This window comes from Hemiscyllium ocellatum, chromosome 23 (genome assembly GCF_020745735.1).
Source record: "Hemiscyllium ocellatum isolate sHemOce1 chromosome 23, sHemOce1.pat.X.cur, whole genome shotgun sequence".
Lineage (NCBI taxonomy): Eukaryota > Metazoa > Chordata > Chondrichthyes > Orectolobiformes > Hemiscylliidae > Hemiscyllium > Hemiscyllium ocellatum.
This window is the reverse complement of record NC_083423.1, coordinates 53,283,804-53,301,121: the sequence shown is the minus strand read 5'-3', so window position 1 is coordinate 53,301,121 and position 17,318 is coordinate 53,283,804. Positions and strand designations below refer to the sequence as shown.

Here is a 17,318-nt window from a genome sequence, read left to right as displayed (position 1 = left end):
TCTACACATCCATAGAGATTTGTAACACCCCACCCCAACATGCCCAGTGGAGGACAACTGCACAGGGCTCCTGACTGAACCTGTTTAGCAAGGACTACACCGCCATCCTTTGACTCTAGACCTGCACCAATGTGACTGACTCTTAACTGACCTCTGGGCAGGTTGGGATGGGCAATAAATACTGGCCATTCCTGCTGAAGGGCTTCTGCCCGAAATGTCGACTCTCCTGCTTCTCAGATGCTGCCTGACTGGCTGTGCTTTTCCAGCACCACACTCTTTGACAGCCACGCCCATGTTCCATACACAAATGAAACAAAACTTCGATACTTCACTCACACCACTGCAACCTGATCAAAATGAAGAAAGGCTAATCAAAAACAAAATCCAGTTTGTAGACACCACTAGCCACAGATGTGTGTAAAGTTAGATTCAATAAGAATTGTGGGAAGGTCTGCACTGGTTGGAGTCATACCTGGCACATAGGAAGATGGTTGTGGTTGTTGGAGGTCAGTCATCTCAGCTCCAGGACATCTCTGTAAGAGTTCCTCGGGCTAGTGTCCTAGGCCCAACCATCTTCAGTTGCTTCATCAACGAGCTTCCCTCTATTATAAGGTCGGAAATGGGGACGTTCAGGTATTGAGGCAATCCATGTTTCTGAGTGAAGGGGCAAGCCTTTAATACTGAGATGAGGAGTAATTTTTTCAGCCATAGGGTGGTGGGTCTGTGGAAGTCATTGCCACAAAGGGGTGTGGAGGCCAAGTCATTAATTGTCTTTCAGACAGAGATAGACAGGTCTTGATTACTAAGAGTATCCAGGGTTACATAGGAAGTCAGAAGAATGGGGTTGAGGAACATATTAGCCACAACCAAAGAGTGGAGCAGACTGAATGGTCTAATCATGCTCATATATCATTTGGTGTCTTGTCCAAGTGCAGCAAGACCTGGATAATATCCAGATTTGGCCTAACAAGTGGCAAGTAATATTTGTGCCATAAAATGCCAGGCAATCACCATCTAACCACCCATCCCTTGACATTCAAAGGTGTTACTGTCACGGAATCCCACGCTACCAACATCCTGGGATTACCACTGACAAGCAACTCAACTGAACTGCCCATATAAATACAGTGGCTGCAAGAGCAGGTCAGAAGCTTGGGACTGGCAGTAAATTCTGGCCCAGCCAGGAATGCCCACGATCCATGAATGAATTTTTAAAAAGTTATACAATTGGGAATATAGTGGAAGATTGATTCCAACTTTGATCATGGGGTCTGAGGAATGTATTTCATTAATTAATTCTCCCCGTGTCTGCATGGGTTTTCTCCCGCAGTCCAAAGATGTGCAGGTCAAGTGAATTGGTCATGCTTAAAATTGTCAATTAGGTGCATTAGTCAGAGGAAAAATGGGTTTGGGTGGGTTGCTCTTCGGAGGGTCAGTGTGGACCTGTTGGGCTGAAGGGCCTGTTTCCACGCTGTAGGGAATCTAATCTAATCTAAAAATCTAAAACCAAGAAATACACTTCCTATTTTGGAGTTATTTCTGATGGGAACATGTCATCCCTGATAGATATAGTGAATCTTGCTTATGTGACAAGCTGACTCAATATCCCAGTAAATTTCCTTTTGACATGTCCACATATTTCTCTGCATGACGTCTATTTGCACAATATTTTGCAAATAACTTTAACCTCTCAACTGACTAATGTTTGAATTATGACATCAGGTTGCACAATCTGGTCCTGTCATCTCGAGAGTTTAGAGATTTTAAGGGTGAGTTGTTAGAGGCGTTTAAAGTAATGAAATGGGTTGATAAGGTAGGTAAAGAAAATGGGGGGTAAATTCTTAAATTAGAGCTGAACTATTTGGTCTGAAGGCAGGAAGGGTTTTTTCACATGCTGGCTAGTCTTGATGTGGAATTCTGTATAGTAAAAGACTGGAAGTAGGGAACAGTGGGAGCCCACAAGACTGAGATTGGTACATTTCCTGCTCACACCCAGCCCCCTACTTTGAGAGAATTTGTGACCAAGTGGGAGGGGTGTGGTAATGTGTAACTGACCAACAGGAGGCAGACAAAAGTGGCAACTCTTGACTCCCATGTTAAGACCATAAGACATAGGAGTGGAAGTAAGGCCATTCAGCCCATCGAGTCCACTCCGCCATTTAATCATGGCTGATGGGCATTTCAACTCCACTTACCCGCATTCTCCCCATATCCCTTAATTCCTTGTGACATCAAGAATTTATCAATCTCTGCCTTGAAGACATTTAGCGTCCCGGCCTTCACTGCACTCTGCGACAATGAATTCCACAGGCCCACCACTCTCTGGCTGAAGAAATGTCTCCGCATTTCTGTTCTGATTTGACCCCCTCTAATTCTAAGGCTGTGCCCACAGGTCCTAGTCTCCTCGCCTAACAGAAACAATTTCCTAGCGTCCACCCTTTCCAAGCCATGTATTATCTTGTAAATTTCTATTAGATCTCCCCTTAACCTTCGAAACTCCAATGAATACAATCCCAGGATCCTCAGCCGTTCCTCGTATGTTAGACCTACCATTCCAGGGGTCATCCGTGTGAATCTCCGCTGGACACGTTCCAGTGCCAGTATGTCTTTCCTGAGGTGTGGGGCCCAAAACTGGACACAGTACTCCAAATGGGGCCTAACCAGAGCTTTATAAAGTCTCAGTAGCACATCACTGCTTTTATATTCCAACCCTCTTGAGGTAAATGACAACATTGCATTTGCTTTCTTAATCACGGATTCAACCTGCATGTTTACCTTTAGAGAATCCTTGACTAGCACTCCCAGATCCCTTTGAACTTTGGCTTTACGAATTTTCTCACCGTTTAGAAAGTAGTCTATGCTTTTATTCTTTTTTCCAAAGTGCAAGACCTCGCATTTGCTCACATTAAATTCCATCAGCCATTTCCTGGATCACTCTCCCAAAGTGTCTAGATCCTTCTGCACCCTCCCCACTTCGTCAGTACTACCTGTCTGTCCACCTAACTTCGTATCATCAGCAAACTTCGCTAGAATGCCCCAGTCCCTTCATCCAGATCATTAATATATAACGTGTACAGCTGCGGACCCAACACTGAACCCTGCGAGACACCGCTTGTCACCGGCTGCCATTCCGAAAAAGAAACTTTTAGCCCAACTCTCTGTTTTCTGCCAGACAGCCAATCCTCAATCCATACCAGTAGCTCACCTCGAACACCATGGGCCCTCGCCTTACTCAGCAGCCTCCCGTGTGGCACCTTATCAAAGCCCTTTTGGAAGTCTAGATGGACCACATCCACTGGGTTTCCCTGGTCTAACCTACTTGTCACCTCTTCAAAGAATTCCAACAGGTTTGTCAGGCACAACCTCCCCTTACTAAATCCATGTTGTCTTGTTCTAATCCGACCCTGCTCTTCCAAGAATTTAGAAACCTCATCCTTAATGATGGATTCTAGAATTTTACCAACAACCGAGGTTAGGCTAATTGGCCTATAATTTTCCATCTTCTGTCTTGATCTTTTCCTGAACAAGGAGGTTACAACAGCGATCTTCCAATCGTCTGGGACTTTCCCTGACTCTAGTGACTTTTGAAAGATCTCAACCAATGCCTTCGCTATTTCCTCAGCCACTTCCCTCAGAACTCTATGATGTAGCCCAATCGAGATTTATCAATTTTAAGACCTTCTGGCTTTTCTAGCACTTTCTGTTTTGTAATGGCAACTATACTCAACTTAGCCCCCAGACTCCCTTTAATTGTTGGGATATTACTCATGTCTTCCACTGTGAAGACTGACGCAAAGTACTTATTAAGTTCTCCAGCTATTTCCTTATCTCCCATCACTAGCCTTCCAGCATCAGTTTGAAGTGGCCCAATGTCTACTTTTGCCTGTTGTTTGTTTCTTATGTATTGAAAGAAACTTTTACTATAATTTCTAATATTACTGGCTAGCCTACCTTCATATTTGATCCTCTCCTTCCTTATTTCTCTCTTTGTTATCCTTGGTTTGTTTTTGTAGCCGTCCCAATCATCTGATTTCCCACTGCTCTTGGCTACTTTATAGGATCGCTCTTTTTCTTTGATACGTTTCCTGACTTCCTTTGTCAGCTATGGCTGTCTAATCCCTCCCTGGATAATCTTTCTTCTCTTGGGGATGAACCTCTGTACAGTGTCCTCAATTATAGCCACACAAACTGCTGCCATTTTTGTTCTACTGTCTTCCCCGCTAGGCTTTGCTTCCTGTCGATTTTTGTCAGTTCCTCTTTCATGCCCCTGTAGTTACCTTTGTTTAACTGTAACACCATTACATCCTATTTTGCCTTCTCTCTTTCAAACTGCAGACTGAACTCTACCATGTTATGATCGCTGCTTCCTAAGTGTTCCCTTACTTTAAGATCTTTTATAAAGTCTGGTTCATTACATAGCACTAGGTCCAGAATAGCCTGCTCCCTTGTGGGCTCCATGACAAGCTGTTCCAGAAAGCCATCCTGTAAGCATTCCATGAATTCCCTTTCTTTGGATCCACTGGCAACATTATTTACCCAGTCCACCTGCATATTGAAGTCTCCCATGATCACTGTGACCTTGCCTTTCTGACATGCCTTCTCTATTTCCCGGTACATGTTGCGCCCCTGGTCATGACCACTGTTAGGCGGTCTGTTCACAACTCCAATTATGGTTTTTTTGCCTTTGCGGTTCCTCAATTCCACCCACACAGACTCCACATCATCCGACCCTGTGCCATTCAGTGCCATAGATTTCATTTTGTTCTTAACTAACAAGGCAGCCCCGCCCCCTCTGCCCACCTCCCTGTCTTTTCGATAAGTTGTAAATACTTGGATGTTTAACTGCCAGTCCTGACCCCCTGTAACCAAGTCTCTGTGATGCTACCACATCATAATCATTCACGATGATCTGTGCCGTTAGTTCATCTACTTTGTTACGAATGCTACGAGCATTAAGGTAAAGTGCCTTAATGCTAACTTTCTTATCATTAGAGATACTGGAAATCATAAGATGTCCTAAGTTATCCTTCCTTTTTGTTGCATTCCTAATCTGCCTCAAGCTTAAATCCACCCGCAAGCATGCTATCCTGTTGCTTATCTTTCCATTTAACTCCATACTCCCTGTCGCTTTCACTTTCCCTTCCCCCCGCCAACTCAGAAGTTTAAAGTCCTACTGACCACCTTATTTATCCTCTTCGCTAGAACATTGGTACCTGATCGGTTCAGGTGGAGACCGTCCCAACGGTACAGATCCCCCCGTTCCAAAACTGATGCCAATGCCCCATGAAGTGGAATCCCTCTTTCCCACACCAATCCCTTAGCCACGTGTTTACTTCCCTAATTTTTTTATTCCTATGCCAATTGGCACGTGGCTCAGGCATTAATCCAGAGATTTTAACCCTTGAGGACCTGTGCTTGAATTTCCTTCCTAGTGCTTGATAATCCCCAAACAGCTCCTCCACCCTAGCTTTGCCTATGTTGTTAGTCCCAACATGGACCACAACAACTGGATCCTCCCCCTCCTGCTCCAATATCCTTTCAAGCCGGTCGGAGATGTCCCGCACCCTGGCACCGGGCAGGCAACACACCATGCGAGACTCCAGATCCGGCTTGCAAAGGATATTATCTGTCCCCCTAATTATAGAATCCCCTATAACAACTACTTGTCTTTTTGCTCCCCCCTCTTGAATGGCCTCCTGCACCATGGTGCCGTGGTCAGCTGGCTCATCCTGTCCAGAACCATTTTCCTCATCCGTACAGGGAGCAAGAATCTCGTACCTGTTGGACAAGGTCAAGGGCTGAGGCTCCTGCACTCCTGAACTCAGGTTCCCCCTACCTGCCTCACTTACAGTCACACCCTGTTGTCCCTGATCACTAGCTGAATGTGAATTACTTAATCTCCCAGATGTGACTGCCTCCTGAAACAAAGCGTCCAGGTAACTCTCCCCCTCCTGGATGTGCCGCAGTGTTTGAAGCTCAGATTCCAGATCATCAACTCTGAGCTGGAGTTCTTCCAGCCACTGCCCAGATATAATACCGGCAGTCTCCCGGTCGTCGTTCCCGCTCTGCGTACTTATTAACTAGGTTAGAGGAGGAGGGTGGGTGGGAGACATTACAGTAGTAGAGTCTCGGGTTTAGCCACCTTGCTGATATATATGGTCACTGCTTTCCTTCCCGGCTGTCCCTCTGGTCCTCGTCACTTCCTCCGCTGCTCCTGCTCCTTCTCCGCTGCTGCTCGCACTCAACATGTTGAGCTGTCATGCCCTCTGCTTTAGAAATTGCTGTCTCTTCCCACAACCAGAGTGAGGTAGGGAGCCTATCAGAGGTTTCAGCTTCCATGGCTGAACCTGTCTGGACCCCCTGGGTGCCGTGACCATTGTCTGAGTTGCTATAGGTCACGCCAGGTTAACTCCGTGGTGATCATCATATCTCCCAGGGACAGGCCCAGCCAGGAATGCCCGTGTTCCGTAAATGAGTTTTCAAAAAAATGTTATAATTGGGAATAGAGTGGAAGATTAATTCCAACATTGATCATGGGGTCTGAGGAATATCATTAATTAATACAAGTCAAAGTAGAACCAAAGTTGGAAATAAGCTTCATATGAATTATTTCTGATGGGAACATGACATCCCCCTGTGAAACATCCCTGATGATTTAGTGAATCTTGTTTATGTGACAAACTGATGTATCGCAGTGGATTTTCTTTAGACAGGTTCACATATTTTTCTGTATGACGTCTATTTGCACATTATTTAGAAATAACTTTAACCTCTCAATTGATTAATGTTTAAGTTAATCAGTTGATAACTGGAGGCTAGAGCAGTCCACAGGGTTTCGGATATGTGCCCCCAGTTTCATGAGCTATGAACACTAGACACTCAGCTGCTACAGTCAGCGATGGAATGCACACTGACTTGTTATCTGCAGTTGTTGCCTGTGCTGTGATGCTAACCATCACCTGATGGTGATCAGGGTAGTTTGCTACCATTGTCCTGTTTTGTTGATTGGGTTCAAAGCCTGACTTGGTTGACAGTGGGAAGGGAAAACCGTAAGTGAATCTTAATGATAGGAGGCTTGTGCCTTAATCAAGCTGTATTTTATTGCATGATAGACACTAGATACAAGTTATACTAGGACATTGAGGGTGCAGTGGTAGTCTTGCTACCTCTTGGACAGAAGACCTGGATTCAAGTCCCATCTCATCCAGAAGTGTTTTATAACACATCTAAACAGATTGGTTTGAAGATATGGACATTGGTAAGTTCGGCATTGTTTCTCAGACTGGTGGGAGACCCGTGCATATCCATCTTCACGTGACATGGTCGTCAGTTACTCTGATGTATCAGAGCCCATAGACATCAGCCTAGAATGGAGATTAATGTGTCTTCAACATTAACCCTTGCAAAACCTTTGAGTCTAGGCTCAAAGATCCTTAGTTGATACTGTAGATAGAAGATAATTTACACAGAGAGTGGTAGAAATGTGGAGCCCATGACCATGTGGGACAGATAGCATTGCTGTAATTAATGGAGAGTTTGATTCAAACAGAAAGTGGAAGATAACAAATGGAGGCAGGATGTTAAGCTAGAGTCCGAGGTGGCTGGCTGGAGTTGAAATACTGACACCAACCAGTTAGAGTCATAGAATTCTACTGCATGGAGACAGGCCCTTTGGCCCAAACTGGTCTATGTCAACCACATGTACATCCACGCTAACCCTATTTCTCTATAACTTGGCCCATTTCCTTCTAATCATTTCTTGTCCGTATATTTGTCCAAATGCCTTTTAAATATTTTCAATGTACCTCCATCAACCCCTTCTGCTGGCAGCTCATTCCATATGCGTACCACCCTCCGTGTAAAAAATGTTGTCCCTGAGGTTCTCTTTTATTCCTTCCCCCCTAATCTTAAACTGATGCCCTGTAGTCCTCGATTCCCCAACCCTGGGAAAAAGACTGAGTGCATTCACTCTATCCAGGCTTACCATGATGTTATGCACCTCTATAAGCTCCCCCCTGAGTATCCTACACTCTCTTTAAAAAAAGTGTCCTAGCTTGTCCAACTTCCCCCTTTAATCCATCCCATTGAGTCCAGGCAACATCCTTGTAAATTTCTTCTGCACTCCTTCCAGTTTAATAACATCCTTCCTATAGCAAGATGATCAAAACTGAATGCTGTACTCCAAGTGCGGCCTCACCAATGTCCTGTATAATTATACAACATAACTTCCCAACTTCTACACTCAGTGCCCTGACTGACGAAGGCCAGTGAGCCAAAAGCCTTCTTCACTGCCCTATCTACCTGTGACTCCACTTTCAGAGAACCGTAAATCTAAATTCCAAATCCCACTCTTTCACTAAGACCGTACCATTCAACATGAAACTCCTGCCTTGATTTGACTTTCCAAAGTGCAAGACCTCAAACGTATCCATATTAAGCTCCCTTTGCCATTTCTCGGCCCACATTCCCAGCTGATCAAGGTCCTGCTGCAATTTCTGATAACCTTCATCACTGTCTACGATACCATGTATTTCAGTGTCATCAGCAAACTTACTAATCATGCCTTGTAGATTCTCTTCCAAATCATTGATATAGATAACAAACAGTAATGAGCCCAGCACAGACCCTGAGGCACTCCACGAGTCACAGGCCTAGTCCAATACGCAACCCTCCACTAATACCCTCCACTTCTTACCATCAAGCTAACTGTGTAATTGATTTGCCTGCTCTCTCTGGATTCCATGCGATTTAACCTTCGAGAGCAGTCTACCATGTGGAACTCTATCAAAGGCCTTACTGAAATCCATATAGACTACATCTGCTGCACTGCCCTCATCAACCTTCCTGGTCGCTTCATCAAAGAATTCTAACAGCTTTTCTGATTGATTCGATCCACTGTTGTTACATGTAGCAAGATACAGCGAAAAATGTCATTTTATGCTGTATAGGCAGATCATACCATACAAAGTGCATCAGGGTAGCAGATAACAGTGTTACAGTCGCAGATAAGGTGGAGAGAGAGCAAGAGAGAGAGAGTAGAAATGACATTTGAGAGGTCCATTGCAATGTCTGATAACAGCAGGGAAGAAACTATTCTTGAATCTCTTTGTATGTGTTTTCAAACTTTTATATCTTCTGCTGGATGGAAGAAGGTATGGAGGACAGTATCATCGGGTTGGGAGGGGTCCTTGATTACGTTGCTTGCTTTCCTGAGGCTGTGGGAAATATAAATGGAGTCAATGGAGGGGAGCTGGTTAGCATGATGAACGGGGACTGTGTTCATGACTCTGTGTAGTTTCTTGCGGTCTTGGGCAGAGCAGTTACTGTACCAAGCTGTGAAGCATCCAGACAGGACACTTTCTATCGTGCATCTTTAAAAATTAGTAAGAGTCATTGTGGACATGCTGAATTTCCTTAGCTTCTTGATGAAGTAGAGGCATTGGTGTGCTTTCTTGATCATTGCCCCACCGTGGATGGACCAGACAGATTGTTGTCGATCGTCACTCCCATGAACTTTACACTTTCAACCGTCTCCACCTCAGCACCATTGATCCAGACAGGAGCATGCTTTCCACTCCGCTTTCTGAAGTCAATGACCAGCTCCCTCGTTTTGCTGACATTGATAGAGAGATTGTTGACTTTAAACCATGCTGCCAAATACTCAATCTCTTTTGAGTGCTCTGTCTCATCGTACTCTGAGATACAACCCACTCCGGTGGTATCGTAGCAAACTTGTAAATGGAGTTGGGGCGAATTAGACTCACAACTGTGAGGCCAGTAAGAAGTATAGTAGGAGGCTGAGTACACTGCCTTGTGGGGCATGTGTTGAGGGTTATAGTGGAGGAAGTGTGTTGTCTTCTATTTTTACTGATTGCGGTCTCTGGGTCAGGACGTTGAGGATCCGGTTACAGAGGGAGAAACTGAGACCTAGGTCTTGGAGTTTGGCGATGGAGAGGTCCAGGAAGGGGAGGGACATGTCCGAGGTGGTCCAAGTCAACTTGAGGTCTGGGTGAAAGATGTTTGTGAAGTTGATGAACTGCCTCCTATTTATTTCTCAGCCCCCTTAGGACCCCTCCGCATTCCTGATGAAGCATTCATGCCTAAAACGTCAGCTCTCCTGCTCCTCGGATGCTGCTTGACCTGCTGTGCTCTTCCAGCACCACGCATTTTGACTCTGATCTCAAGCACCTTCAGTCCTCACTTTCTCGCCTCCTGATGTTGTTATCCTTGTTATCCAGATGTTCCAGGAATGAGTAGAGGGCCAGGCAGATTATATCTGCTGTGGAGCCGTTGTATTGGTTGGGAAATTACAGGCTGGGAGGCTGGAGTTGACAAGAACCATGACTAATCTCTGGAAGCACTTCATAATGATGAAGGTCAGAGCTGCTGGGTGGTAGTCATTATGGCACGCTGTATGAGTTTTTATTTGGTACCAGGATGATGGTGGTCTTCTTGAAGCAGTGGGGACTTCAGATCAGAGGAAGGAGAGGTTAAAGATGTTAGCGAATGCTCCCACCAACTGGTCTGTGCGGGATCTGACTGCACAGCCAGAGACTCCATCTGGGTCAGTCACTTTCTGTGGGTTCACTCTCAAGAAGGCCGATGTAACATCTGTGGAGTTGACTGTGGGTGCAGGTAGATCCGAGACTGTTGGGATAGGTGACACCGTTTCACTGACCTTCTGTTCAAAGTGAGTGTGGAATGCATTGATCTTGTTGGGTAGGGATGTACTGCTACCTGTGATTCTATTTAATTTAACTTTGTAGCTCATCAGGTCATGTAAGCCTTGCCTGTTTCCATGTGGCTGGTCTGGGTCTTAAGCTTATTTGGCACCTATGATGGCTTTACGAAGTGAAAGTTGTACCTGATTGAATAGCCTGTTTCTGGGTTAAATTTCAGGTAAAATCCTGCATCCTGATTGTTGTCGGAGATCTGAAACTCACCCTGAATGTATTTTTCTGCTTCTTTTTCCATTAAGGCAGCCGATCTGCAGATTGAAATGGCCCAGACGTCAGCCAAGAAGCCAGACCCGAACCAGCTTGTGTTCGGGACTTCGTTCAGCGACCACATGTTGATGATTCAGTGGACGGCCGCAAGAGGCTGGGAGAGGCCACAGATTAAACCACTGCAGAACCTCTCACTGCACCCTGCAGTGTCAGCTCTACACTACTCAGTGGAGGTGAGATGATGTAAGGGAGATTTGCATTTTTGGGTTCGACGTTAGCTGTGGGGCTTGGCTGGTGGCACTCACAACTCTGAGTTCAAAGCTGAATGTTCAGACAGAAGGAATTGAATGCAGCAACCTGACACCTCACCGCCCACCTCCAACTCCCTGCAGTACTGAGGGACCTCTGTCCTGTCAGAGGTGTCATTTTTCGTAAGCGATCTTTAGTTCAGGCCTCCTCAAGTTGAAGACGGTACGCCAGCATTTTGAAGAGAAGCATCTCCAGACAATATTTAACCTGTAACTGAATGTCAGTAAAATTTGGCCATTCGTGGTTTTGTGTGTGTTGGCGGGTTTATTGCTTTGCACAAACTTTGCTGCCACATTTGCCTGGGGAATCCCAATTATGTCATTAATTTGAAAATGCTCTGAAGGCCCAGAATGTTCTAGTAATTCGAGTTTAAATTTCTTTCTTGCATTCGAACAGTTTTCTTGACACTTTGCGTGAGATCCTTTAAGGTTTTAGGTAAGGTGGTTACTCTATAATCCTCAGTCTGTTGCCATCAGCGGGCAGGCCAAGGTATTTGAGGAGTGACATGTTGACGCTTGCACGGTGCTCTTGCCAGAGAGATTGGGTGGGGCCTCAACTGAGCAGTTTTGTCTCCCATTACTTTATTGAACCAGCGAGCAGTCGGGAAAAGGTTGCTTGATTTATAGGTCTGCCTCTGTGATTTATCTTGTCACTGGCTGGATGGTTATTGATATAAATCACTGCCAACTGCTTATTATTTCTGCCATTGGTACTTTAAAGGTCTAGTTAGTTTACATGTGACAAGTAACAGGAGTTTTTGAAGGGCGTTATGGATGGCTTTTTTTTTAAACAAACCCACACATGTCATTGCTATTGTAGGGTTTACTGGTTTTGTACAGAGTGCGTATCTGATGCATGGACGTCAAAGTGCAATGAGTTGACATGGAGGATGTCAGGGAGAGGAAGAGATGTATGGGTAATTGTGGAACCATGAAGGACCATTGGTGGGATCATAAAGAGAACTGATTGGCTTGTGGGGTATGAGCAGCCATTAGAGGTGGATAATGATATGGATTGGCATGGATGGGCCAATGGGAAGTAGGTGAGGAGTGGGAGCTAAATAACAGAATTACCTGGACAGAGTCCCAGAGAACCTGAGTGATCCATTTAACTGGAACACCTTGGCAGTGGTAGCCTCTGATCTGTGTCCAGAAGGAGTAGGCTCAAACCCACCATTCAATAAGAACACGGCTGATCAAGTTACGTTTTGAATTTGACATTCCCGTTTATCCCCGATAATCCTTAACAATTTCCTTGCCTTATAAGAATCAGCCTAACCCCACTTCCTTCCCTGAAGGAAATTAATGAACCGGATGGGCTATTCCAACAATCGACAACAGATTCATGGTCATCAGTGGATTCTTAACTGCTGATTTATATTAAAAAAATTTAACTTTGCTTGCACATTCAGCTATGGCAGAATTCAAACCTGGGTCCCCAGAACATTGTCTGGCTCTCTGGATTGACAGTCCAACGATAATGCCACTAGGTCGTCAAATTGTCTTGTTCTTCACAACTGTAGTGAAAATAAGCCCAGCATGTCCAGTGTTTGGTTCTAAGATTTCTCATCATTCCAGGTTTCAATCTGGTAAACCTCCTTTGAGCCACCTCTAATGCATTGACATCCTTTCTTAAACAAGGATGCCAAACTGCACACCGTATTCTGAAGTGGCTTCCCTAATAACTGAAGCGTAATGTAGAGTCATGGAATTTTACCGTTCTGAAGGAGGCCATTCATCCTATTGTGTATGAAAGAATGCCCTTACTAGTATGTTCAATTCTTCTCGTAATAAAGGAGAACATCCTGTAAACCCAGCCATTGGCTTACTGGAAACCAACTTGCACACAGATGATGTCACACACAGCAGTGAAATAAATGATCGAGTGATATGTTTTGCTGCTATTTAGTTAATGGACAATTGTTATTTGGGGAAGAGCATCAGGGCCCCTGCCTCACTGTTCTTCGACCGGTAATTAGGAAATCTTTCATATCTGTCTGAGAGGCCTTGATTTAACACCTCGTCTAAAACTCAGCACCTCCAGTAGTGCAGCACTCCCTCAGCACCACGCAAGAGTGTCATTTTGGGTTTAATATTTGCGTTCCTGATTTTGAGATGAAATTACTTCCCACTGAACTTATTTGGGAAGTTAAATGTGATCTGTGAAAACCTAAAGTATGTAAAATGAATATAAATGCCAAACATTCGCAAATCAAGGTGAATTAAACAAAGCCATTACATATTATGTAGTAGGAATTGTACTTATTGCATCACATATTGGGAAGATTTGATTAAATTGTTAACATGAGGTTGCTAGTTAAAAACTAAAACCTGTTAATATTATAATATAGAGGTTGTGTTAAGTTGCAGTGTCATATTTTTGGCGAATGTGTGATTCTAAAAGGTTTTACAGTTATTGCAAGTTGTTGCCTAGTGAGAACAAACTGCGGCTGCTGCTCTCTACTTGTACCCGAGACCGTGATATTTCACCAGGAGGTGGTCTCCATCATCCTCTTGTGGTTCTTCTCAGAAACTGCAAGTGTGCAGCACAACTGAAAGAATGTGGATGAGAAATTAGGCTGGAGTCATGACTGGGGTCCTGCCTACATTCTTCAAACGCTGAAATGGCACCTGTGGCAAAAACTTAAAAGAAGTTCTGGGATTTGTATAGTAATGAACCAAAATCTGCAAACCATTCTAAAGGATAAAAGACTTAATAGCAATCTAGGTTTGTTCAATGTATCATTTCAGTTGTATGACACTGCAATACGAAGGTAGGCTATTAGAAATGATGGTAAAAGTTACTTTCAATACATAAGAAACAAACGACAGGCAAAAGTAGACATTGGGCCACTTCAAACTGATGCTGGAAGCCTAGTGATGGGAGATAAGGAAATAGCTGGAGAACTTAATAAGTACTTTGCATCAGTCTTCACAGTGGAAGACATGAGTAATATCCCAACAATTAAAGGGAGTCTGGGGGCTAAGTTGAGCATGGTTGCCATTACAAAAGAGAAAGTGCTAGAAAAGCTAAAAGGTCTTAAAATTGATAAATCTCTTGGCCCCGATGGGCTACATCATAGAGTTCTGAGGGAGGTGGCTGAGGAAATAGCGGAGGCGTTAGTTGAGATCTTTCAAAAGTCACGAGTCAGGGAAAGTTCTGGATGATTGGAAGATCGCTGTTGTAACCCCCTTGTTCAGGAAAGGATCAAGACAAAAGATGGAAAATTTTAGGCCAATTAGCCTAACCTCGGTTGTTGGTAAAATTCTAGAATCCTCATTAAGGATAAGGTTTCTAAATTCTTGGAAGAGCGGGGTCGGATTAGAACAAGTCAACATGGATTTAGTAAGGGGAGGTCGTGCCTGACAAACTTGTTAAAATTCTTTGAAGAGGTGACAAGTAGGTTAGACCAAGGAAACCCAGTGGATGTGGTCTATCGAGACTTCCAAAAGGCCTTTGATAAGGTGCTTCACGGGAGGCTGTTGAACAAGGTGAGGGCCCATGGTGTTCGAGGTGAGCTACTGGTATGGATTGAGGATTGGCTGTCTGACAGAAGGCAGAGAGTTGGGATAAAAGGTTCTTTTTCGGAATGGCAGCTGGTGACAAACGGAGTCCCGCAGGATTCAGTGTTAGGGCCACAGCTGTTCACGTTATATATTAATGATCTGGATGAAGGGACTGGGGGCATTCTAGCGGTGTTTGCTGATGATACGAAGTTAGGTGGACAGGCAGGTAGTACTGAGGAAATGGGGAGGCTGCAGAAATATCTAGACAGTTTGGGAGGGTGGTCCAGGAAATGGCTGATGGAATTCAATGTGAGCAAATGCGAGGTCTTGCACTTTGGAAAAAATAATACAAGCATGGACTACTTTCTAAACGGTGAGAAAATTCATAAAGCCAAAGTACAAAGGGATCTGGGAGTGCTAGTCAAGGATTCTGTAAAGGTAAACATGCAGGTTGAGTCCGTGATTAAGAAAGCGAATGCAATGTTGTCAGTTATCACAAGAGGGTTGGAATATAAAAGTACCGTTGTGCTACTGAGACTTTATAAAGCTCTGGTTAGGCCCCATTTGGAGTACTGTGTCCAGTTTTGGTCCCCACACCTCAGGAAGGACATAGTGGCACTGGAGCATGTCCAGCGGAGATTCACACGGATGATCCCTGGAATGGTAGGTCTAACATACGAGGAATGGCTGAGGATCCTGGGATTGTATTCATTGGAGTTTAGAAGATTAAGGGGACACTTAATAGAAACTTACAAGATAATACATGGCTTGGAAAGGGTGGATGCTAGCAATTGTTTCCATTAGACAAGGAGACTAGGACCCGTGGACACAGCCTTAGAATTAGAGGGGGTCAATTCAGAACAGAAATGCGGAGACATTTCTTCAGCCAGCGAGTGGTGGGCCTATGGAATTCATTGCCACAGAGTGCAGTGGAGGCCGGGACGCTAAATGTCTTCAAGGCAGAGATTGATAAATTCTTGATGTCACAAGGAATTAAGGGCTACGGGTAGAATGCGGGTAAGTGGAGTTGAAATGCCCATCAGCCATGATTGAATGGCGGAGTGGACTCGATGGGCCGAATGGCCTTACTTCCACTCCTATGTCTTACGGTCTTATCCTGTTGCTGTAAAGTCGATGTCCTACGATCCTGCTCCACAACCACCTGATGAAGGAGCAGCGCTCCAAAAGCTAGTGCTTCCAAATTAGTCTGTTACCTGGTGTTGTGTAATTTTTAACTTTGTCCAGCCAATCCAACACATCAAACATTTTCAAGTGAGTTTAGTTGATTTCTTCTGACTGTTGCTTTGATTCCTGTTTGCTGCTTTTTGTCGTTGTTGAAAGTTGCAGGAACAGCGTGGCAGGGGCTGAAAGAAGTCCTCGCTGTCTTCTTCACGGCGTCTGCATAAGACTGCCTAGCCTGCTTCGAGTTGCTGACTTTGTCCTGCCCACAGATACTGAAGAGATGTTGGAGACAGCGAAGGGGTAGGCAGTTCAGCCATTTCTCCTGCCCTCCAATGTTTGCCTTGGTCTTCCGGTGGTGTGGCAGTGCACTGAGAACGCAGGCGGATTGGAGTTTTGCTGTCGTTCCACACTGTCTCTGACTGAGCTTGCATGTAACAGCTGCAGTGAGATGAAATGATGGTGCTGGGTTGCTATCATCTGTTTCTTCCTGATGTCCTTCCCATGCCTGGCCAGGCTGCACCACTTGGGGTACCTGGAAGGAGAAAGGGTCAAGGTTAAGGGTGGGGAAATGATTGGCACGAGTGGTTAGATTGGTGGAGATTGTCAGTCAATGACTGGGGGATGGTGGAGGTGGTGCCGTGGGGATATTGGTGGGGTAAGGGTAGATGGAGGACAGCAGGAAATCCTCTAGATGCTCCCTCAGGAAGGCTGTCGATTGCCCTGGAGGGGAAAACCACTGGTTTTGTCCTGAGGGTAAGGGCAGTGCTGAGGGACTCTCAATGACCCCACGTTTAGCAGCCAGTCTGCCACATCTGACGCGCAGGGTGAGAATGTGTGGCCACTCGGTGACCCACAGGAGGATCCCAGAATTAGCAGCAAGGGTGGCGGTGAATTTGCTTCTGTGAAGTCAGCCAGGAGACGAGGGAATATTGACTGAGCTACGATCCGGTGCATTGCTCACTCACCAGTTAAAGGGAGAGTGCAGTCTTACAGTGAAGGATGCAAGTGTGGGATTCACCAGTAACTGCGATTTCTTTTTGCTAACTAACCGTGGTATCACCTGACAGAGAGAGTTGCATGAAATGACCTCTTGCTTCACCTGCCATCTCTTCACAGTTGTTTGAAGGGCTGAAAGCCTACCGCGGAGTGGATAATAAGATTCGCCTGTTCCGACCCATGTTGAATATGCAGAGGATGCTGCAGTCGGCCATTCGATCCTGTTTACCTGTGAGTACACAGACTGTTATTGTTGCCTGTTACTTTCCCCAGTTGCCGTCCCTTTCAGTTTGTTTGCACTGTGCACGTGTGGTCTTAATGACAGAACAAACCCCCTCCATGACTTCTCAGGTCACTGCACGGCTGCACATCCATGCAA

General features: G+C 45.0%; 1 protein-coding gene across 1 annotated transcript in view; it reads left to right on the top strand.

Annotated features, from left to right (window-relative positions):
* LOC132826790 (branched-chain-amino-acid aminotransferase, cytosolic-like) overlaps nucleotides 1–17,318 on the top strand; it is a 76,734-nt gene that overhangs the window by 22,716 nt on the left and 36,700 nt on the right. Inside the window, exons 3-4 of the mRNA XM_060843005.1 lie at nucleotides 10,979–11,179; nucleotides 17,060–17,170. Coding sequence (XP_060698988.1) covers nucleotides 10,979–11,179; nucleotides 17,060–17,170 — 312 coding nt within the window. The remainder of the gene's footprint in view (nucleotides 1–10,978; nucleotides 11,180–17,059; nucleotides 17,171–17,318) is intronic.